Source organism: Rhopalosiphum padi, chromosome 4 (genome assembly GCF_020882245.1).
Source record: "Rhopalosiphum padi isolate XX-2018 chromosome 4, ASM2088224v1, whole genome shotgun sequence".
NCBI lineage: Eukaryota > Metazoa > Arthropoda > Insecta > Hemiptera > Aphididae > Rhopalosiphum > Rhopalosiphum padi.
In genome coordinates, this window is record NC_083600.1 from 17,327,840 (window position 1) to 17,354,104 (window position 26,265).

Sequence of the window (26,265 nt, forward strand, 5' to 3'; positions counted from 1 at the left end):
AAAAAAATGAATGGTTATAAATAAAAATAGTTTTGAGCGTATAATTTTGTATATACAGACAATTCAATTTTTTTCCTCTACATAAATAATAATAAATGTTTAACTTCATATATAATAACAAAACATGTTCACTTTCTTATATACATTGAGGATATTTAAAAAACTAATAAGGTTTAAATTAGATTTAAAATGTTAACATTTATGAAAACATAAAATGTATCTGTACAATTAATACTATACATAGAATGGATGATAAATCACAGATAAGATGATATTACATTAGTGAAACACAGCATTTTAAAATGAACAATTAAGTATTTTATCATGTCTTACATAAAAATTCAAAATATTTTAAGTTAATTCTATGATTTTCATTAAGACTAAAAAAAAATGGATGAGTATAATGTTCTAGATCTGGATCCATACAGTTTAACTACCACAAATTGTATATTCCTAAGGCATACTTTCAATAGTATTAATTAGGATAAAAAATGTACAACATCAAAATAACAATTATGGTTAACACAACTTATTTATGTTGACAAAAGAAAATACTTCAATTTAATGAAAAATAAAATGTCTAGTATGAATTACATATTATTGGAATAATTAAACATCTCGTTACAATTTACGTTTTAGAATTCGTAATACAATTTAATTCAAAATAATTTTGAAGTTTTATTTTTCTTGTACTCATATAAATAATAATGAAGTAATAATAATATCTAATTAAAAAAATATATAAATGCATTTCATAAGATAATTAAAAAAAACCTATTTTCTTCTAAAACATTGTTGAAAAACTAATATTTAATAAATAATGTATGATAAAAATTAGTTTACATCATTAGTAAACAAAAACATGGGTCTTATATTTTCAATTTATGAAATTATATTAAATTATAACCATTTTTCTAAATGTAACTTTATACTTTGTTATTCAGTAATATTTTAACAACTACTATCTCAACAAAAGTTACTTAATTAACAATTATTACTACAAAAATAAATTTTTTAACACAATACTTATAACATAATAAATGATTGAGAATGATTTTTGTAAAATTAATTTGAGTTTGAAACACAATGTTACAATGTTAAATATTCATATAATTCACAAAAATTGAAAATATACCCAACTTAGTTTAACGATTTATATTAAGTTTTTTAATATGGCATAACATTTATTTTTGTACAATTACTTTTATACATAAAAAAAAAAACAGATAGTAAATCATTATATAAGAATAATTAATTTTGTTTTTAGATCACAGCACTTATTCGTTGTTCACGAAAAATAAAATATAAACTTATGAATAAATGGAAAAGTTTGACACAAATTTGGGAACTTAATTAATTAAAAATAGATATTATGTTTGTTTCCGGCTAATAGTAGGAGTTTCTTTCATTATCAATTTAATTTGACACATCTGAAATCTATAATAATAATAATAAGATGATAAAGGGTCATTCAACATATTATATGGTATAGACGAGTATAAAATGTAATAAAAATAAAAAAAATTATCTTAACATAAATGCTATACATAAAATTATTTTTATAAATTATTTAGTCATGGTAAAATAATTAGTTTATTACAATAAACTAAAATGAATAGTTTAAAAAAATAACATATTTACTAAGTAATTATGTACATAAAAAATATAAAAAATTAAAATAATAAAAATTAACAAGAAGTTGGAAATTAAAAATAATAAACTCACTCGTTTGATATAAAATTAATTTGTGTCATTCAACATTATAAATGAAATTCTAAAGAAGTATTAATAAAGAATAGAAGTACAAAATAACCACAACTCTGATCGAAGTACAGTCTTTACGTGAAAACAAACGTTTTTTTTTTTACAAGGCTACTAAAAAAATTAATAATAGTAATTAAAAAAATAAAATAACAATGATATAGCACCAACTAACCAACATACAATGCACAAAAATATAATACAAAACAACAAGTTATACAAAAGTAACAGCCTTTGGGATAACTTAAGTATTTTTATCAAGTCTTAAATAATAAAATACACGCATAACCATTTAAGTTTAAAAAATACAAAGCAAAATGCATTGTGAAATTAAATTAATTTACTATGTTCAAAAGTTCAAACCATAATTGGATCCTCATCGCTATCCAATGTATTATTGTTCGAACGTTTGGATTTTTTTGTAGTATTTTTCAGTTTAGCTTTGCGATTACTACCAAGTGTATCTAGAAATAATTAAAAATAAAAGATGATTTAATAAATAGATTTTTTTTTTATGATGATGTAGATGGTCAAAAGGTGTTTTTTTCTGGGAAAATTATGATTATTTTTATTATTATTAATGTTTCTATCATATTATTATACCAGTAATATGAATATAATAAGTAATAACTATAATTGGTTTTAATTGTATGATAAATAATAATCAAACTATACATTAATAAGTTTAGGAAAATTTATAACTTACTAGTGTCAACATCATCTAAACTTCCATCATCAGTTGATAAAAGGTCATCATCTGAATTTGTACGTCGCAAACTTGGCAAATTAGAGGTCAAAAAGTCTTTTTCTTTCTTGATTTCTTGAATTTGTCCAACCAGCATTTTTTCTTCTTCATCCATTTTACTGGGTCCTTCAGTTGGTCCATACACCTAAAATATTAGATCATTTAATATTTAACAACTACAATTTTAATTAATAATAATGTACATACTTTTGAAATACGTAAAGAAGACAACCGATGAGTGGCAGTATGATGTGCAGTATCTAATGTATCAATATCAGCCAATGTTGATTTTATTTTATCCATTTGGTGACTAATTATAGAACTGATGCAAAGTGTTTGTTGTTCAATATCTCTAAGTGACTCTTGTGCAGGAACTAATTTATTTGTTCTTAGTACACATGGCGCAAATACTATTGCTAATGAACTAGCATTCATGCGGTTCACGTTTTCGTGCAATGCAACCCTAAAAAAAAGTAGAGTTGTCTCAAAATAAATTGAAGAAAAAAAATCATAGTTAAAAATATGTACCTAGCAAGATGAAAAACAAGTCTTTCCATTAGATCATAGTTGACTTTTGGTAGTTTTTTCAATATGTTAAACAATGTGGAGACACGATCTTCTGATAGACTAGCAGCACGAATAAAATCATCATAACAATCAAATGTTAATAATGGTTCTGGCATGTCACGTAAAAATGACTTCAATACACTGGCGAGCACATGAACCTGTTAAACATAGTTAAATATAATATAGAAATTAAGATTTTAGTTCATATTTTATGCCAAATAAACAATAAATATTTATTTAATTATGTAAGTATCTAACATACAATAAGAAACATTTTTATTTAAATAAATAAAATGGCTACAAGATGAATTAGTATTTTTTTTTATATTCTAGGAAAACAGACATACCTGATATTTTTCAAATTCAATTTTGCTTACGTCATTATTGTCAATGAGTTCTTTAAGTTCATTTACACGTGTTGTAAGCTATAATATGATACATAAAATTATGAATAAATTATTTGTTTTTAATTATCTATTTATTTAATTTAATAAAATATACAACTAAAAATTAGTTTAAAAATCTTACCCCAGGTTTACGGTAAATTCCTTCTGTATACATTCCATACATTTCAATAATAGTTATAAGACATTCAACAACAGCTGGAACTTTACCCATGCTTAAATCCAATTCACCTAAAGGACGTCCAAAAACTTTGCCTTTAACAACACAAATCCCCTTTGACTGCATGTTAGCAGTAGAGGAGTTCATGTCTTTTAAACATTCTTGATTTGCACGAGTATAACATTTTTTATGGCATGTCAATTTACAATCTAAAAAAATTAAAATGATAAAGCTATAAATTGCTTAAATGTTTTTTAAAAAAGCAAAGTTATACTTACTTCGACACACCAAACTTCTTTCAATTGGCCACAAAAAGAATGAAGTGCAAACTTCACAAGCTGTAGGAATATTGATCATACTCATTTGTAATATATGTCCACCATGATTAATGTGATCTTCAGACTTCTGCTTCTTCTCTTTTTTACGTTTAGTTTTACTAGGCTTCTCTGTATCAACTCGATTTTGACTCATAAATTCATTCATAAAACCACGAAATGCATTAACACAAAGAGTTACTGGAAAATCATCTTGGATTTTCTCATTTCCACATACTGTTTCTATTACCTAAACATATTTTTAACATAAGCTTATTATGTACACAAATTATCAAAATACAACATCTTACATGTAAGAAGTTTGCAATTAAATCTTTATATTTAATGTTGAGCACTTGACCGTTTCCTTGTTTATTAGCAACACTATAAGTTGCTATAAGATTTTCCTTAAATTCACGTAATGCCTGTTTAAATATTCTATCAACTTGTGACGGTTTTTTAACCTCTTCACGTTCGATTTTGTACAGCTGAAATAAGATTAAAATATAAAAATTATAATAATATACCAATTAATTTAATGCTGTAGCTTTGTAATTTTATTAGAATATTATGTAAAAAGGCAGTTAAATATAGTATAGTTTAAATATATAATTTTATAAGATTTGGGTGGGTATGCTAATGATATAGAAACTGTGATAATTAATTTGGAAATAATGATTAAATTATCATATTCAAAAAATGAGTTAATAACCATACTTATATAAACTTCTTAATTTCTTCATAACTTTTTTAAATATTTGTTTTCTTTAGAGATATTTGAAAATTTTAATTAGCAATTAATGATTGATAATAAGATACAAACCTTTTTCTAATTAATTTTAAAATGTAATAATTTGTTTAAGTTTAAAGTTAAAATCATATTATAATAATATAATATTATAATTATGTACCTTTATTATGACCTACCAATAATAATAAATAATAACTATTATTAAATAGTGACCTTATTCCTTCTTACAAATATTTTAATAAAACAAAAATGTATATTGATACAAAATTCAATAATCTAAAGTTGAACTTTATATAAGTTTCAAGTTTGCAACTTATTTTAGACATTAATGTAAAATAAATTTGTACCTATGTTTATATTTTTTAAATATCTACCAAGATCAGAAAATCAGTAAATTCAAACATGGATAGACTTAGACTTTAATAGTAGGTACTCAAAAACATATTAAAATTTCTATTTAGTAACAGTATAGGTCGACTTAATTATTCATTGACAATTGTTGAAAAAAATATTGCATAATACATTATAATATATATCATAAAGTATAAAATTAATGTTATTAAAATTCAACCCAATTCTAATGTAAATAATATAATGCCACCATGCCGGCTAATAACCATTTAGTTGATGCCTTAAAAAATAAAATAAAATAAATAACCTATAATCGTCGTTGTATCGTAGAATGGCGAGAAAAGTTCATCTTTAGAATTTAGATCATATTTATATATACATATATAATATTATTAATATATATATTAGATTAAAATAATTCAAAATAATTTTAAAACGTCATTACTCATTATGTTTGAAAATAATAATTAATATACCTACCTATGCAAAGTTTCAAGTTTTCTCGCATATTTTTTGAATTGCAGCAAAGTAGTTACTCAAATTGTTATTTTATGTTTAAACATCAAATTTTATTAAAATTTATAAAAGAAAAAACTTAAGTACCAAATATTTATAAATTTTTTTACGAAATAATTTGTTATCTTTGTATTTATGACTAAATATAAACGTCGGATTATTTTCGATATTTTTTAACTGTTTTAACTGTTTTTAAATCAATTATTTTGAAAATAGTCGATGATTAAAAAATACAAAGAATTTTTACTTTCCAAATTAGGTAAAACTAAATATAATTTGGCATTAGAAACCATGCTCAATGTTGAAGACTGAAACAAATTTTCTGCTAAAAAATAAATAAAATAAAAAAGAATAAAAGGAGGAAGATATGTATCATTGATTATATATTATATAGCGGCGGACATAGGCCTATCGGAACACCGGGATTTTTCCGGTGGGCCGCTACTTATATTGACAAAAATGGGCCAATACAAAATATCTGGATCTTAGATATTATGATCATGTGAACCTCTAGATTTTATTTTCTCAGGTTCGCCAGATTATGTCTATCCACCCTTGTAATAAATATATTAATATATATAAACAGTGGTATGTATCTACTATTTAGACCAATTAGCGATATTTTCTCAATTAGAACAAGCTATGTAAGCGAAAAAGTTAAGCAGTGGCGGCATCTGGGAGGTGCACGAGAGTGCAGTTGCACCCACGAAAATTTATCTAGGGGGGGCAAAGGTATCATTTTGCACCCACAGACAGCAGTCAAAAATATTATACTAATTAAAATATAGAATACAGTTTTACATAAAGATTTTATTTTATTACTTTTGTAATAGCAGCAGCCAGCAGTTAAATATTAGGTGGTGTAGGGAAACACCCCGCATAGGTTTGTATCACATATTATGAAGTTAAGGTACTAATGAATTTTAGATTCTGAACGAAGCGAGGAATGTATTGATTTTACAATGATGTATGTTTTTTTTGTCTGTCATCACGTTTTGGAGTAGAAATAATGCTTTGATTTTTACTTCAGCTCCTCTTTGAAAAGGAAAATTCATCTAGTTGATACTTTTGGGTTAAACGTAAAAATTTCAAATGTCCACGATTGCATAGGTATGTCGATAAAGACTGTACGCAATCGTATTTCACCGCATTTTTTTGCGTATAAATTTTGTTTATTCTTAATTATTTTTTTGTTTTACACTTTTATCTAACTATTTTGAAAAGTACTATGAATTATTTGTTTTAACCATACACAATACATATGTAACAACTAGATCTGATTTTTTTTTTTCATAAACAACCCTTAAAGCTGAAGATTAAAGCATTTTTTCTACAGTATATGGTGTGAACATTAAAAAAATACACACGTTATTGTAAAATAAATACATTCTTCACTCCATTCAATAGCTAAAATATATCATGCATTATTATGCAAGAAAAACGCAAACTTAGGGTAACCGTAAATAGTCTATATAAATGGAACGTTCCTGAGTATAATAAAAAGATGTTCCAAAATATACTACTAAAATATTAAAAAGTACTAAGTAACTGAGTGAAAGTAGGCCACACATATAACTCGAAAATTATATTAAATTACGTAATATAGGAAAACTTTATCAATGCTAAACTTTAAAAACTAATTTAATCAATACTCAAAACACTTAAATTAAATAGTCTTCGTTTAAAATCAATCAATAAATTTAGTTAATTTGAATAAAATAATGGCTTAAAAAATAACTATTATACGTATACCTAACGAGAGTGGATGTCCTACATTTGAACTTTGAACATAAAACATTTAATTATTAACAAAAACCGATAGGAATAAATGATAAAAATCAATAGCTAAAGAAAAATACACGCAAACTAACCCTTTTAGATATTTTAAAATAACTATAATTATAGATTTTTTTTATACAGGGTGATTCTTAACTGAATAATTTAATCGTCTAATAGTATCTGTATCAGTTAGAAAATTTACAGAAAATTCTTGACTTTGTTTTAAAAAAGTTTTATTTTTTTTACACATTTAAGTATGTATACTTTTTTAAAGTATATCTATAATCTATATAACTAATTGATTGTTTTATAATTATTTTTAGAACGGGTTGATAACTTTTTTTTCTTAGATTCCATATGAAATTGGAATGTGTATTTAATAGTATAAACCAATTGTTATTATGTAATAATAAGTAATGCATATATTCGTATATCGTATAAAGTTAATGTTCATATCCATTGTCCATGTAGTTTAAAAAGATCCATTTTTTACGATATTATAAATCTATATTATATTCGTGATCCTTTATAAATAAATTGTGAACATTTTAAAATTAAGTAAAAAATTTACAAATAAAACAATGTAGGTCGTCGAATAATGGAAGGGGAAGTATAATTATCGGTCAAAGAGTTGAGGGTTATCGTTTCTAGTTTGTAAAAAAGTGGCAGTACGGTATTCAACAGTCAAAATTACCCTCATTCTTCGTTCGTAAGCTCACCTTGGTTATACTATTTTCAAAGTGATATAATTTATCAACAAAAGTGCGGCAATATAGTTTTGTAAAAATGTTAGATAATTCTACCATGGGACTGTTAATGATATCAAACCCAGTGTTCGAATGTTATGCATTTTACAGTAGTATTCTTATTTTAAAAATGATTATGATGTCTTTTCTAACAGTACTTCAGCGTTTTAGAAAAAAAGTAAGATTTATTTACGTTGTTATTTTAGTTATAAATGTGTTTATATTTATTATTTTAATTCAATTATTTAATATTTTCAATAAGTGCAAAAATAAGACATATTTGGAATTATAAAAATTATATTCCAGTTTATTATTTTAAACATTAAAAAGGAAGAATTAATATTTTAACCTTTGGGTAGTTATCTTCATGCTAAATCATAATTAAACATATATTTTATTTAAAAATCCATATAATAAAATTATGATTTATCGTATTATTTCATGAATGTTATAAGTTATAACTTAAAACTTATTATTTTTATATACTATTTGTATATAGTTTTACCAACTATCTGTATAATTATTTATATATTGTAAAATAAAAAGAATTTTCATTTATAATTTTACTTATAATAAAAGTCAAAATTGATAATTCTATTAAAAAATATAAAGGCTTATTCTTATTCAAATTTACTGATCAATAAATATGTATATAACAAATTAACAACGCGACAAGGATTTAGGAGAGATGTTTAGTTTTTCTGTTTTATCTTTTAAGATCCTAGTGATCCCACTAACAATTTTTAATAAACTTGGACTTACAGCTTACTAATATTTTAACATTTAAAAATTATGCAATAGTCAATTATATTTCTTTAACTAAATAAATGCAAAAAGTTGTTCGTAGGATCCAAATTTAACACATATTAAATGATATTTAATATGTAAGTACTTTATTTATCTTACAAACGTACGGCACATCAAATTTTCATTTATTAGAATTTATTATGTTTTATTAATTTTATATTAGAGTGAATAGTCCTAGTATCAAACATTCAAACTTAAAGGTAAAAACATAATTTGTGCTTAGGAGTCAGTTTTTACGATAACTTTAAGCGAGATATGAGTGTATATTATACATGTATTTACTATTTATACACTATATAAACACTACAGATTAAAAATATTTTTATTTAGTTCAAAAATTAAAATATTGAAAAAAGTCAACGTTTAAGTACAAATAACAGTTTTTTTACTTTTAACTTTGATAATAGATAATTATACTTTTATATTGACATACTAACAATACACAATCAATTCTTATAAACAAAAATTTGGTATGTCGTATGTTTGTAAATCAAAGACAATACGGATTGTCTATTGACAACCATTATATACTGAATTATTAAATAAAACATTGCTTAACCAATTATAAAATTCAAAATTTAATCTAAAAAAATGAAAAAAAAATTATTTACTCGAGTAATCATTATTGTATTCAATAGATTTTCATAAGCCCAGAAGATACTGCCATCAGCAAAGGAGGCGGGGAAGTTAAATATGATGATCCTGATATCGAAAGAGTAAGAAGGTAAAATGATGAAAGTAGATTGTCTTACCAATTACTAATTATATAAACAATAATTTTGAATTCTAATTTTAGGGCACATTTAAACGACTTGGAAAATATACCTATATTTTTAATTACTGGATTACTTTTAGTAGCCAGCAAACCTCCAGAAATGGTAGCTAACAATTTGTTCAGAATTTATACATTTGTAAGAATAATGCATACAATTGCTTATGCTGTGTTCATATTACCCCAACCTACAAGGGCAATATTATTTATTGCAGGAGTAGTTATAAATATTATTATGATAACTTATGTTATCTTAAGTATGCATAATTTTTAATTGATATACCTGTAAGCAACTTATTTTGTTTAGTACACATAATTAACAATTTTAATACAACATAAATTATATGTTAAATATAATAGGTAAATATATTATTTTGTATTTTGTTTTTTGAGGTTTGTGCAATTTGTACCAAATATTATGTTACTCTCATTAAGATTTGAAAATGCACATAAATGCAACTAATCATTAATATTTTTATTTTAATATATATACAATAAAATAAAGAATTGTTTAAAATAATTTATTATATACACACATGTATCATAATCAAATTAATAAATATTTGTCTATTAGTATTTAGTATTTATTATTTAACATTTTGAATGATTGATTGATACTTATCCATTTATACGGTTTTAAAAAGATCTTAAGATGTATAATTTTATGTAAACTGATAATTATGTAATTGAAATTATTGGAAATATATATTAATATTGTTAGCAATGGTCAACCCTATAGGTTAGGCCAGTGGTTTTCAAACTTTTTTTATACACGGCACACCGTAAACTTCAAAAAATTTTCACGGCACACTGACCTTTTTTTTAGATGAACAAAATTGTTTATAATTATATATACATTTAATAAGAAATATGTGATTGATGGGCTAACAAATATTTTTAATTCTTGGACGAATAGTTGACACATACCCGCATTTTCTTATATCACAATTCAGTGCAATCGATAATTTATGGAGAAACCGCGGCACACTTAGTGCATACTCGCGGCACACCAGTGTGCCGCGGCACCCAGTTTGAAAACCACTGGGTTAGGCATTATCATAATGGTTACCACAGAAGACTATAGCAACTAAATACAATGCATCTGCTTGCAATCAAACTGATAATTATTTTTCCTTTTTTAATTATTATTATTTTTTAAATATTAATCACTATGATCAATAAAACTAAATTTAAACTTCAAAAAAATCTTTATTTATTTATATGTTAACACTATAATACTAATATTAGATTTTAGCAAACTATAAATGTATTGACTTGACTTCACAATAACGTGTTCTTTTTGTTTCTCAAGACATAAGAAAAAAAAAATACCCTGATCATCAACTTTGAGGGAGGTAACTGGTAAAAAATTATTGTAAATTCAAAAGCAGAAATTTCTCAATATATTTTTTAAATTATTGAAGAAAATAAATGTGAATGTTTGTTAATAAATTATTATTAAAATAATTGTTTGGTAACCATAGTTAGTCAAAAAAATTAAACTATCTTTGCTAAGAATTGGTTATTGTATTTATTATGATAATAGATTGAATTCAAAATTAACATATCCATAGTGACCCAGTCAATAAAGAGGTACATTCAACACTTACTCTATAGCAGAACAAGATACCTACTTGCCAACTTTTTACTTTTAGTTTTGAAGTCAATGAATTAAACCTTAAATTGATAGGTAGGTTATATACAAAACAATAACCACATTTAAAATTATACAGATATTAATTATAGTAAAAGAATATTTATATCTTAAGTATTATTTGTATTACAGTCAAGTATTGAATTTAAAGTAACTATGATAAAAATAAATTTTACTTGTGTATATTTATAATTTCCAGTAGTTTTCAAAAGCATCGGGAAAAACCCTAAAAAAATAACGGGAAAACGGGAATTTTTATGCATAACCACTTTTCAAATCGGTTTTTTGATTTTGCTGTAACTCAAAAAAAAATCATTGTAAATACTTGAAAATTTCACCAAATGTTTATATTATGGTTATCTATTTACGAAAATATTTTGACCGTTTTTAAGCTACTTATAGACAATTGAAATGTTCGACTTTTTTAAGTTTTTTTTCTTAAAATGCCGATAAAAAAAATTTGGATATCCAAACAATTTTTAAAATTTAATACAAGATTTATAATAAGTTTTACTTATCGTAGTAAAAAAAAAAAATCAAAAATCGTTAGTCACAATTTTTGTTTATAAGCATTTAAAGTTCAAATGCTTACGAAATATCGCGAAAATTTGCAATGAATTTTGAAGTTCAAAATTCATAAAATTTTTGGGATTCATACTTAAGGTTCAAAAATCCAATACAAGGTTATATAAGTTTTCCTTCAAGTAACTGTAAAAAAAAATTCCAGCGTCAATATAGAAAACATTTTATGAGCGTATAAAATTTAATTTTTTACGAAATTGCGTAAAATAACGATAGGTATATTACAATTTAATTATAGGTAATAATATGATATTTCCTGCTAATTATCATTGACTGACAAATCATCTTCGTTCAGAATCGTTTTCGTGTACAATGATATCAGTGGTTGCATTCAAATTTAACACATCTATTATAGTGACCTACTCTCCATTACTACTATACAGCAGAGCGATACCCACTTGCCCACTTTTTTTAAAATTTAATTTGATTTTTTATAAAAAAGAATACATTGTACAGCATTGAGTATATTAGTATATAGACATTTTCAAAAAAAAAAAAATTTTAATTATTAAGACGACTGTACTAATAATAATCTTTAATAAAAAATATTAACTAACCTTTTTAGTTATAAAATCTTGCATCATTTTAAGTTCACGCACATCAGATATAATCTTATCAGTACGGTCTGTGAATTCTGATGTACCAGTTAAACTGAATTTTCCTATTGTAGTATTTTGGTTATTTGCTATGTTCGGTGTAATATGAGCTTTGTTGCCTGAAGGTGCCGGTTTCCTAGGTTTTCTTCTGTTGGTTGGTCGATTACTTCCATTTTGTTGTATACATGGCATTTGTAGTACACCACCATTTTGGATACATTTTGTATGAAATAACTTTTTACAATCTAAAATATAATACAATCAATTATTTACCAATAATTGTATAAGAAAATGCGACAAAAAAATCATCTAACCACTTTGAATGTTAAGTTTAAAACAAAATTTTCATAAAATTATTATATTTATCATACACAATCAATGTTGTAATTTCAATTTTTTTTTAATATGCATGGCATATATATAGAGCAGACCACTTAAGCGCAAGTCACTAACAATTATTCAGGCTAATCAATTTATAAAGTAGGCTAAATTACTACAATATTAGATTTTAAATACACAAATATATACCCTGCATGGTTCAAATGACGTCACTGTACACAATTTGATAGTTTACCTTCTAATTACTAATATACTAATATAGTAAAATGTAAAAATATGTAAAACATTTAAACAAATACAAATAAACCATTATTTAAAAGCACATCATTTTTAGTTAAATATTGGAATATTTTAATATTAAAAATTAAAAAAGTATAAATAATAATAACATTTAAATTACCTGAGCACTTATGTCCTTGAGTTAAAAAGGCGTCCATCAATTTATTACAATAAGTGCATTTATCTTGAGGAGTAAATCGTCCTAATTTCCTAAATCGATGGCCAGCTATTGTAAACATGGTAGTGCCTTTCCATTCAAGAAGTTCAAAAGACGGTGAATATGTTAATTTTGGTTCATCTGATTTTCCTGAATGTGTAGTTGAGCCATCACTGTTTCTTCTTTTTAATTCTTTTTCATTTATTATAGAATTGCTACTGAAAATATAATAAATATAATATTTACAGTATTCATACAAAATAAATTTTTTTTTTTTAAACAAAATACTATTAAGTTAAATCCCAATAGCTTGATACTCTAACAACTTTTTTTATTCCAAGATAATAATTTATAATAATAAAAAAATAACAAGTTTATAATAACTTATAACCAACTGACTTCAAATAGCGCATACTCACATAACATGTGGAAAAGAAACATCCACCTCAATACCTAACTTCCTGTACATTCATCTCTATCAAAGACATACTTTTTGAATACCAAAAATATACTGTCCAAATTAAGATACAAACACTTTAAGAAATCCTACAAAAATCTTAGTACCTTCAATAAAAGAGGTCTTAACAATCTTTATAATTATCAAATCTATAAAAGAGACCGATCTCCATCAACTAATTTAATATAATCTTAAAAAACTGACTGCCAACATATTTTTATGATTTTCACTACAAGCATATATATAATAATAATGTCTAATAAATAAAAACTTCTATTAAATGGTCATATTTTCAAACAATTATTTAATATATATTTTAAAAAATATACTAAATTATGCTAATTTTCAGCTAAGCATAGTATATAAACAACTTTAGAACATAGTCGATTTGTTAAATATTGTAAATAATATAGTTGAATTGACTAAATTTAATTGTTGATGTCATAAATATGTAAAAATATATTTTAAAAATCCTTAATATTTGGGTTATCTATTAGTCATTTAATTAGATATTAGGTAATTAATGTTTTACTGTATTCAAATATTTTTTATCTTACTCTGGTGCTGGTTCAGTATTGGATACACGAAGTCGATTAAATAAACGGACTGGTGGATTTGGCTCGGAGGTAACATGAGGAGTTCTGGTCAGTAATGTGCGTTTATTGGAATCAATGGTTCGTTCTCTTCGTTTCCAAACAACTGGTGGTTTCATATGAGTATCATCTAATTCACTATCGCTAAATGCTGTTCCTTCATGAGTTGGACCATCAGTCTTGTGAATACGTTCTATGAAATTGAAAAAATATTTATTTTACATACTTTTAATATTAAAATTAATACTACTAATAACACATTATGATTATTTTTTTTTTTTGCTATAGAGGGACTATTCATATCATATAACACAGAGAAAAGTTAACTTAATACTAAAATTAATAATGTGAAAAAATATAAGAAAGTAGAAAATAATTCTGTTATAAAATAATAAATATGAATTTAAAAATGTATTTTTTTATATATTTTTTTTTGTGACAAGCATTTATTTTTACTATCTATTTGATTTGATTTAATAAGATCTTACATTATATTAATAAACCTATTAATAATTAAATATTTATACCTTTATGAACATCAGTTGGATGGGATTCTATTCTCAGACGAGATGAAACTTTCCTTTTTGGAGCTTTAAATTGTTCTTCTCTGTATAAAGTAAAAATAATTTAAAATTTAAGCACCTTTATTTTAAATTGAACAAATAATGTTCATACTTAATATTATTAATCATTTTGGATTGTACAAATGGGTCAGCTTCTGATTCACTGTCACCTTTTGCTCCTCCACTACTTCTATGAATAAAAAAAGTGTAAATTATGCTAATTAAAATGCAATGATTATTAAGTAAATATTTCATAAACTTAATTAATTACTCAGAATCATGCAGTTCTTCTTGACTAGAATCTTTAGAATTGCTAATTTGAGGAGCTGAAACACTTTTCCTCTGCAAATATGGAGTTTGATAATTATATATTATATTAATATTAATATTATAAAAATTCTTAAATTTACTAAAATTAAATACCGTATTTTTTATTTTTGAAAATTTTTGTCGAGCTAAATAACCTCGAGAATGGGCTTGTAAAGTAATAACACTTCTTCGTAAATTCTTATACCAACTTGCTACTCTATGTTTACGCCATACAGATTGTATATAAACAGCAGCCGATTCATCCATTCTCATTTTATTAACTAGCCTTTGAGCTAATATCATTCTCCACCAAGACTAAAATAGGAAATCAAACATATCATATCTAAATTATAAGTTGCTATATATTTAATTATACTTGTAATGTTTCTGTAGCCCATGTAATTCTAAGATATTGTCTTCGTTGTAATAATGTACGAAACCAACGTTGTATAGTTACAATGCTTGCCATTATTTGTTGGTGAAGTCTATAGTCTAGTTTTAATTTTTCACACTCCCGTAAAAATACCTTTGATTCACCAATCTGATAATTATCTCGATCTAAATTTAATGTTTGTAAGAAATTTCGAACATCTTGAGAGTTACTATAAATAAAATTAAAATTTAATTAAAAACATTTCTAAATGAATACTTTTTGTTTTTATTTACCTATTAAGTCCTTTAGGTAGTAATATTCGATAAAGTTGAACAAATTCTTCATAACTAAGTCGAACATTATATCCAGCTTGACGAATTCTTACAGTTTCTAACATTCCTGTATAACGCAATTGTCTTTGAACAGTATCATGATCAAACATATTTGCAACCTAAATATAATAATAACAACATTAAATTGTAATGTAAATAAATACAATTTTAAAAATGATTAAAAAGACTCACTTTATTACTATTACTTTTAATACATCGAATAAAAAATGGATTTGCTTGATTTAATGTATCCATAAGGCTATTTAAAGACATTTGAAACTGAGCAGTTACAGTAAGAGGTTGTTTACGCGCTTTACTGCTAATTGAACCTTGAACTTGTATTCTTCCTGCAAGTGTTTTTACACTTTGAAGATTTTTTAATCCTTTGTTACCACGGTCTTTAGGTCTGAAAGATTTATTTTTCCTGTAACATACAATATTTTTATATTATTATATAATAATAATATAACATTATTTGTTAGTAAATAATTGAAAGTAATACAAAGCATAAGATCAAAGTATACAAAGATTTTTAAGTTTAACCAAATATTAATAAAATAAATAAATATGAAATAAATACAAATTCAGATCCTAATTCATACTCATTATTTTTAAAAACCCAACAGATTTATTTATATTAGTATTAAATAATAAATTATGTTTAGTTTAAAAATATATATTTATAAGCGAAGTATTTTCAAGGAAATTAATATTGTTTTTTGAGTATAAAATTAAAAATATGTTTCATGATAAAGAGTATAATTTATTAATTTAAAAATATATATGACAAATAAAACTTATCTTCTAATTATTTACAAAATATGATTTCAAACCATGCACATGCTAAATTAATACAAACATAAAAATCACGATTATATAACACGGCACAGATAACCGTGATATAAACTAATCATATCCCATGCTTAATGAGGCATACTATATTAAAATAATATTTATAATGTTAAAAAGAAAATTATAATTTTATAAAAATATGTAGTTATATATTTAACTTATTATGTTGTATTGTGTTTAAAGTATTGTTTATTTATTGCACAGCATAAAGATGTAAAATAAAAGATTCCCATTTCAAGTGTTTTTAAAAACTCCCAAAACCATCCGAACACCAATTTTTAAAATGTTTGATTTTTGGAAACATACATAACAATTTGTGTAGCTCGTTCAATGACTTTATCTTCGTCTGTAGATTTATTGGCACGAGTTTTTATATCTTCTTTATTAATAATTTTATTAGAATTAATAGTTTCTAAGTTTGTGAATTTATTGAAAGCTGAATGATTTTTATATATATTATGTTCATTGTTTGGGGCAGATGCCAATTTTTTACCCACATTAAGTACATATCCACCTCCATATGGTGTGGAATTTATGGGAAATTTTGGAGTGTACCTGGAAATATTATGTTAAATAACAAAATGCTAATTTATTTTGCTAAGACAATGAAAAACAAAAAATAAAATTTCAATCCATCCAGAACTAATAAATAAAAAAAGTAAATAAAATATAAATATTAAAACTTTAAATCTGAATAAAACCGGCTTAAAATAAACAATAGAAGCCACATATTATATAATATGTCTTAACAGTACAGAAATTAATACACATAAATATAAATGTATTTAGATATATTAAAATGGTACTTTTTAAGCAAGTAACAACAGTATTTAAACTTAACTTACACTATGCGATTTATGGTGAGGTTTACCGATGACATTGTAACTAGATGACTGGATGTAGCATAAAAATCAATATTCAGTAATAATTAAATTTGTATTAAAATGTTTTGTATTAATGGATATAAAAAAAAATATTTTTTAAAATTTAAATATAATTAAATTTATTTTGATATTTTGAAATAAACATATTGTACTTTAAATTTTTGATTTATCGCCCTTTATAATGTTAGAAGATATGATTAAAAATGTTAAAATATACATACAAATAGTAATACAATTTTATTCCAAATCCAAATCGTACAAAAAAAAATATTCATTGTATTACAATCTAATGTAAAAAAAAAAACTAAACTTAATTAAATATACTTTATCTTTGACTATTTATTAACAATTAATTTTAAGTTTCTTTTTCTATCCCTTTTTAAATAATTTATTATTTTAATAACTATAACATATTGAATTATTTTGTTATTTTTCAAAACATATACATATATAAATATAATACCTAAATAAATTTGTTTATTTGAAAATTTTTTAAATATAATATTATATGATTTAATAATTGACTACTCCTGAAGAAATGGTAAAATATGTTTTTGAATTATTAACACAATAACTATATAAAAGAAAGAAATATATTACCTGATTAAACTGTCGTTTTGCATACTATTTCTGAAACGTAAGGAAATACTTGAAGCTTTTACACCGTCAACTAAAATAAGATATTATTAATATAAATGTTTAAATTTTAAATTAATTATATCATTTGTTGAAAAAACACAAAAATTACCTCTGCTTTGTCGATGCCTACGGCCAGCTTCTTGAAACGAAAAATAACCTCTAAAAAATGCTCTTACAATTGCCCAGCGAAACACCGCAACTGGATCTGCACCAACAAGTTCACGGACAAATGCCATGCTACTATTTTTCAACACTCCTACAATGTCTTGTCGCATAAGATCCAAATTTTTTTCTCTCATCTCAAAAACCTAAATCCAGTGATTAGTTTGTCATCCAATATAAATAGACAATAGTTAAATTTAATTTGTAGAAATAATTAAAAATACTTTTAGAATTTTACATAATTTACATAACTACTAGAAACCACTAAACAATGCTTAGACTTAGGGATGGATTTAACATAAGAAAATGGGAAATATTAAGAATAATAATTTTGGAGAAATTAATCTAATGACTAGACTTAAGAAAGTACTGTTTATTTAAGTAAATCAAGCATAATTAATAACCTAGTTCAAATGTTAAGTACTCAAAATTGGTTAAGAGGATATCAGCGCAATATTTGTTTTCTCTCTCTTAAACCCCACGCACAACATAGATAAAACACTTTTACCTAAAATCGTTTTTTTTTTTTTATAATTTAGAGTAAAATCATCTAGTATAAAAATTATAAATGATAATATTTTTGAAGAAATGACATATCGGTTTTATTTTTTATTGTTATTTGATTTTGTACTTGACTTTCAAAAAAAAAATATATATCGTAAATTTAAATGATGTTTAAATTGTTTTAAAACAATATTTAGACAAATCCATATGTCATACCCTCAAAAATATTATTCTCTATTGTTTTTGTAATAGGTGATTATACTCTAAGATTACTCATAAACATAAAAAAAATTATTCTGTGTAAATGCGTTTTGTCTATGTTGCGTGTGGGCCAAAGAGAGAAAACAAACAGTGGCTAACATCTTCTTAAGTATTTAAAATTGTTAAAATACTCAAAATTGGTTAAGTATCTGAAAATTGGACACATACATTTTAATATTTTACTATCTTTGGCAGAAATAATCCATTACACCACAGTATGCGGTTGGTCAATGAGAGCACTATTTATCATAACTTATAATATTATAAATTGTTATTAATACTTGTATTATATTTATTCTATCTTACCTATTACTTATCATTATTGAATTATTATCATGTTTTACCTTATATGTGTTATTTGTATTAATTATTTAAATTTTAAATTGTTGTACAAGTCTTTACCCGTTAATATAAATATAAATATTGATATTATGTTGCTATATGATATGTTTAGTAGGTAAAGAAAAAAAAATAATTTAATCAAAAAATGTTTCCAATAAAACAGTAGAGCACTTTTACGAGTATAAACAATGTAATTAACCACTCGCCCAACACTAATGAGATAACATTTCAAAACACTTAATTAATTTTATCTTTACTTTAAATTATGCCAATCAAAACAATTGAAATCAAAGAAATAATTATACTATACTAATTTTGTATTAGCCTATCATAATACAATATTTTTCAATGAAATAAATATGAAAGGAAGCCTCCTGAATTTGACATTACTCAGAACATTCCTTGAATGTAGTTTATTATTATTATTTATGAACTCAATTCTATATAAGAATAAAACAATAGTATAATTTTATTTGTAAAAAGTGTCATTTAATTTAAAACAAAAAAGATAATTGAATATTTGAATTAGTAAAATATAATATCTTTAATACTTAAAATTTTAATCAAGTAATTCAACTTTATTTTAATAAATAACATATTATATTACTTGATATTTAACTCGTCCTGCATAATGTCTCACGATAAAAGCATTTTCTTTACGTTGAGGCATTTCATAGAATTTATTATCCTTGTGAACAGAGTTAAATTTTTGTAATAATGTTTCAGAAGATGAACCAGGAAAACTAAGAAACAAATCATAATAGTGAAAACATTGTATATTATGTACTGTAAAATTACTACAGGTAATTAAGTTGACTAATTTCATTATTACTACAATTACTTACTTGCATTGATCATCCAAAACACATAATAATCCATTAGGTTTGCCTTCTATCATTTGTAAACATCCAGTATTATCTAAAAAGTCTATATCACTCCATTTAATTCCTTCTTTACGGTATTCTTCTTGTTCATATTTAAACACATGTTGATTGAAATAATATTGAAGATGTTCATTGGCATAGTTTATGCAAAATTGCTCAAAACTAAATAAATCATATATGTATTGTATATAAAATAAAATATAAAATAAATTTATAATTTACCTATTCGAAGTACCAAAGTCTTCGAATCCAAATATATCCAAAACTCCAATTGAATTTCCTTGATGATCTCTTAAAGTATCTTTTTTTGAAAGTAAAGCATGGTTTACTTGTAATACAATCCAATCAAATAAAGCGCCATAAAGACATTTTGCCATTGCATCTCTAGCTGCTATAGCCTATAATATTTAAAACAAAAATAATATTGTTTGAAAGTAAAAAAATTAAATAATGAATATTACCTCGGGTAACTTATAGTTAATCACTAATGTTTCTCCGGATGCTTTAGCACGTTTAGCGGTTAAAGCAGCTAACAATGTTTCCTGTTTTACTCTAAGGAGTTGTGATATTAAAAACACTATTTCAGGGTTACGTACAGCAACCGCTTCGTCATGATGGTAAGCAGACTTCCGAGGTTGAAAATCAACATTACCTAAAATTTAAATGAATTGAAAAATATCAATGAAAATAATAATTGCAATTGTACTTTTATCTATAGAATTACCCAATAATAAAACTGCTGAAAGAACTGCAAATAATCGCCGTTGCTTTTCAGGTGTGAAACCTACCATTTCCATAGATTGCTTTAATCTAGAAAATTCATATTTTTCATCTAAATTTCCTAAAGTGTAGCATCCACTCTAAAAATGTAAGCACATACAGTTTTGTAAAATAAAAATGAATTATAATATGTTAATAAATAAAAAAATGTTCTTACGCCATTTAAATAATTATAATAGTCTACTCGGTGTAAATGTAATGCTTCTTTTTCAGAATCACTAGCTCCATTTAATAGATAATAAAATACATGGTAATTACGTTCATTTTGTCCCTGGGAACAAATTCTGGATTTTTCTAAAAGATATTTTTGAACAACAGCACTAAAATTTAAAAAAAAGGTAAGTTAAAATATGTAAAAATAATTTATGATTTAGTTAAGTATAAAAATATTTAAAATATAACTAAATAATTATTTAGGTCTTAAAAAAAAAAAAAAAAAAAAAAAATGATAAGTTAAAAGAACACAAAATTGAATTATTAAGCACTTACCCATGTACCATTCCATTTTCTTTATAATTAACTTGTATAAATTTACCAAATCTACTTGAATTATTATTATGTGCTGTTTTAGCATTTCCAAAAGCCTAAATAATAACAATACATTGTAGCGTTATAAATAAAAATAGTTTAACTAATAAATTACATACTTCTAATACTGGGCCAGCACTTAGTATAGTTTGTTCTACACCACTACCATGACTACCTTTCTGACTCAAAGCAGTAAGATGGTGTAAAAGAAAATTTGTAGATTCTGTTTTACCACTACCACTTTCTCCACTTATCACAATGCATTGATTACGTCTTTCCCTTAGCATACAATGGTATGCAGCATCAGCAATGGCAAATATATGAGGAGGTAGCTCTGGACCAAGTCTTCGGTTTTGATATAGTTTTACATATTTTGGGTTATAAATGGGATGAAACTAATAAAAAAAAATGAATGTTTAAATATATTTATAAATATAGGTACTTATATTGTAAAATTGAAATTTTTTTAGCAGGTGACTATTTATTGGGAATCCACAAAAATGTAAACATTTTAACCATTATTTGATAAAAAAAAAATTTAATTGAATATGAATTTACAATTTTTTTTTTACAATACTTTTTTATAGTACCTATTTAATTAAAATTTAAAAAATAAATGTTTTATATCCTAACCCTGGCCTTTTGGCCTTGATCGAATTACCAGGAAAAGGCTATATTTCTGGAGTTTTACTATATATTTTATAACATTTTAATTTTTTATATTTATCACATACACTCAATAGTTTTTGTGTTCATGTTAGATTCAAGGTCTACAAATGGTGTTAAATGATTAACCATCATAAGAATATATCCTAGATCTGATTAGAGATCGTGGTTGTGAACGGGTAGCATTAAAATGCATAGGTACATGAAGCCCGGGAACCCGGGTAAGAAAAATATTAAAGCCATGTATTTAATACCTGTGTTTATTCCTATAAATACCCTACTTATGTAAAACTGTGTATTTAATATACGCGTATACTTCAAATATAAATATTTATAATAATATAATATATTTTCTAATAATTATTAATTGGTTATTAATTAATAATACAAATTGTATAGCTGTTAATTACCTACCTATTTTTATTATTTAGAAATGTTATGAATAGTTATTAGTTATGCTTAAAAATTAGTAAGATACATTTGTTTATCATAAATTATATTGGTATAAACTATAAATATGTTATAAATGAGTAGTATTTAAACTGGTTTTAAGATTAAACCATAGATGTAACTAGAACCATTAAATTGAGTGAGCTCAAGCTCATAGTTAAAATGTTTATGCTTTTTTTCAATTCATATTTCATTTTAGGTGGGCTTGAGAAGCTGAAGGGTGGGTTAAGTCAAACCTCCCCCTATGACATCTATGGATTAAAGCATAAATAATTGTAAAGCTATTATCTTATTGCCAATTTTATTACATTTCATTTACATACGTATGCCTTGTATCTGTTTAGATTTTTGATGACTTTAAAATAGTTCCATACCTTATTGTGCCTATGTTTACTATTGGTATGCTTGACATTTGTATTATACATATAATACATTTTTTATTTGAAAAATGAGTTATTGTTCTAAAAGTTGGGTATGGCAATACAACAAATACAGCGATAAAGCTTTTTGTGATTTATTTACTTATTATAATTTATTAATATTATTGATAAATGTGATTACAACATATACTACTCCGTACTAGGTGGTATAGTGAACACAATATAATATATGTGTTCTATCAATATAATTTCAGAAAGTGGAACAATCGTAAGTCAGAACTGTGGAGTAGTGAAACATGATTTTATTAAAATATATGAATATTCGAACTCACGGGTAGTTAAATACACGGGTATTTTTATTTTTATTACATGGGCTTTAACCCCGTCATAGGTAAAACACAAGTACCCGCATAGTTCATTACAAGTGTAATCACGACCTCTAGATCTGATAAAATAATAAGATAGATAATATGTATTTAATTTCAATGTTTTAGATTGGCCTCATGTATCAATATCAATATTTATAAAAAAAAGTCAGTAGATCATATAATAATTTCTAATTAAGTAATATTTTTAAGTCATATTAAGGTTTAGGGTAGATCACCTGCTAATTAATCCTATATTTTATTAATGAAGAGCTTAATAAATTATTTTTTGCATATTACCTTAAAAGGATTAACTGCAATTAAAATAGAACCAACATATGTATATATATGACCAGCCAAAAATCTAGCTCTTAGATTGTCTAAAAGTGTATGTTCATTGAGATCAGGAAGTTGACAAAGATCTGGATATTCTCGATCTTGTGGTTGATAAAGAAATCTATAGAAGTAGTCTCGTATAAGTTGAGGGTCCATAGTGAAACCATCAGCCCATAGACTGTCTGATAATTTTTCTCTCAAATAAAATCTGAAAATGTATAATTAATGTAATAAGTAACTAAATACTTGAAATATCTTTAATCTCAGTTTTACCTATAATATTCTTCTTGTTGAGTGTGCCTACGAGGTTGGGGCCATAAAAGCATAACAGCAACAGGGCATTCTGTAGGACCAAGTCTGCGTTCTTTACATTCTCGTCCAAGAGCATCACCAACCACTTCAGCTAGCTCAAATGCACTATTGCAAGTAGTTCCACAACCCCCCGATAAAGAAAGTCGTTCCACTATACAGCTAACAATTTCATCAGATGAAGTTTGTTTGCTAGCCTCCACACTGAGTGCTTCATAGCATTGTGATAAAGCACCCACAAACACTTGCACTATGTACCTCTGGTTGCCTTCACCCATGGCATTTAAAGTTCATATAAGTGGCATAACTTAAAAAAAAATAATAATAATCATTAGTAGAAACTAAATTTAAAAAAAAAAAATGTTAAAATAATATTGAGTTAGCTTATTAAATAAAATCTTAATAGTCCAATATTAGACTAATATTAATTATATAAAATACAAACTTGAAATAATATTCAATTATTTAAAATAAGTATGAAATATATTATGATTAAATTCTTAAAAACAAAATCATGTGGAATAATGGTCTTGTTCAAGGTTGTATTAATTAATGCATTAAGGGCAGGGCTACAAAATAACTGTTTATACCTATAAATTTAAAAATATCATTGAATATAAGATAGTAATTCATTTGAAAAAAAGCATATTCAACATGAATAAGATACTATCATCAAAAATAAACCTAATAAAAATTATAATTTACAGAATAAATATACCTACTATAATATTGATTTGAATTTTTTCAACATATTATAGGTACAGTAAAATAAATCCAATATTTTCCCAAGCTCTTAATTAATTTATAATAATTAATGATATTAATAATTTATGAAAATTAAATATTTATACGAGGTATCTAAAAAGATGCATTGTACAAGTTAACATACAATTTAGTACTGGGTTCTATGTAGGAAAATAATTGTAGCATAATACTTTTAGTATTAATTAGGTATAACTGGTATAAGTATGTAAATAAAAAAAGTACCAGTTACGGAAACAGTCAAAATCTATTGGCTAAGCAGTGTACGCTTGTTTACTTTAACATGACAATATTATGATCGTTACACCTTTAAGGGACTCTGATTTCTGACAAGTCAATACATGATTGATTAGGGACTCTTTTTTTTTTATTATTATTATTAAAAACCAACAGCGAACACGTTGATTTGGTAGGAACTCGCTCTACATAATACGAATAATATGTGATGCCTATACAAAAACGAAACATTATAGTTCCGGGGGGGAAGTGAGGATAGAAAACTCAAGATCCATACCGACGGAGGACGGCCCTGCTAGTCGCGTATCGACGTCGACGATGGCTCGCACCGCTACAGACGAGCTTTGACTCCTGCGAGTATCTGTCGTCGAAGTAGTATAGAATCCAATGGATCAATGATAAGACGGCCCCGTCAGGATGGTGGATCGCGCGTCAATCACTGCCGGATAACGACGTGTGATCGTTAAACGTAGACGAACATCGGTACGACATCGCGCGCGCGACGACGGTTGTATGGACGTTTCGTGTACAACGACGAGAAATTCTCAGCAATCGAGACACTTTCGTCAAAACTCAAAACTGTTCGAGGAAACCACAAAAAAAAATCAATTTAGCATACCCACTCACTACTACAAACCGCGACGACGAACACTGACGGAACACAAACGAATGATAATGATGATGATACGGTTATACTCACTTGTTGGCGTTTTTCTTGTGCGTGCGCGCGCGTCAGTGCGTGCGTGTGTGCGCTACATCGTTTTGAAATTCGAAAATGATAATAGCAGAACGTACGTAATCACTACAATCACTAATCACATCACACAAGAGACACGTCCGTAGAAAAGAGATTATGTCTACGATACTTCCTGCGAAGGCAGCCCGTAAGGGGAGGTGGGGGGTCATAAGGATTCCCTTCGCTCACTCACGATTTTACGTGTAGCTGACGTCCGAGGGACGTATGTATTTATATTTTTATCGTGTGCTTTTCTTTTTTCCATATTTGACAAGACGCGC

At 25.2% G+C, this 26,265-nt stretch overlaps 2 protein-coding genes across 6 annotated transcripts; one reads left to right on the forward strand and one right to left on the reverse strand.

The window, feature by feature from the left end:
* Positions 1-14: 14 nt before the first annotated feature.
* LOC132928247 (unconventional myosin-IXAa-like) lies at positions 15-25,940 on the reverse strand. Of its 5 annotated transcripts, none has more exons than XM_060992786.1 (33): positions 25,526-25,940; positions 24,214-24,556; positions 23,905-24,148; positions 21,863-22,138; positions 21,705-21,799; positions 21,373-21,535; positions 21,160-21,295; positions 20,897-21,087; positions 20,658-20,833; positions 20,397-20,597; positions 20,159-20,294; positions 18,392-18,590; positions 18,244-18,313; positions 17,066-17,314; positions 16,100-16,331; positions 15,869-16,026; positions 15,579-15,804; positions 15,317-15,517; positions 15,165-15,235; positions 15,006-15,083; positions 14,858-14,937; positions 14,295-14,523; positions 13,245-13,495; positions 12,467-12,750; positions 4,263-4,439; positions 3,916-4,201; positions 3,602-3,846; positions 3,421-3,498; positions 3,035-3,231; positions 2,714-2,969; positions 2,468-2,651; positions 2,125-2,225; positions 15-1,437 (listed from the first exon to the last, which is right to left on the reverse strand). In XM_060992786.1, the coding sequence occupies exons 2-33, from the start codon at positions 24,525-24,527 to the stop codon at positions 1,417-1,419; spliced, it is 5,805 nt and encodes a 1,934-aa protein (XP_060848769.1). In that variant the 5' UTR covers positions 24,528-24,556; positions 25,526-25,940; the 3' UTR covers positions 15-1,416. The 5 variants fall into 5 exon arrangements, with proteins under 5 accessions (XP_060848769.1, XP_060848770.1, XP_060848768.1 ...); XM_060992787.1 differs by having other exon boundaries at positions 13,245-13,498; positions 15,006-15,080; positions 25,526-25,939; XM_060992785.1 differs by having other exon boundaries at positions 13,245-13,498; positions 25,526-25,938.
* Positions 7,707-11,076, forward strand: LOC132928248 (microsomal glutathione S-transferase 1-like). The gene is made up of 3 exons (XM_060992791.1): positions 7,707-8,272; positions 9,540-9,625; positions 9,698-11,076. The coding sequence occupies exons 1-3, from the start codon at positions 8,135-8,137 to the stop codon at positions 9,945-9,947; spliced, it is 474 nt and encodes a 157-aa protein (XP_060848774.1). The 5' UTR covers positions 7,707-8,134; the 3' UTR covers positions 9,948-11,076.
* Positions 25,941-26,265: the final 325 nt, after the last annotated feature.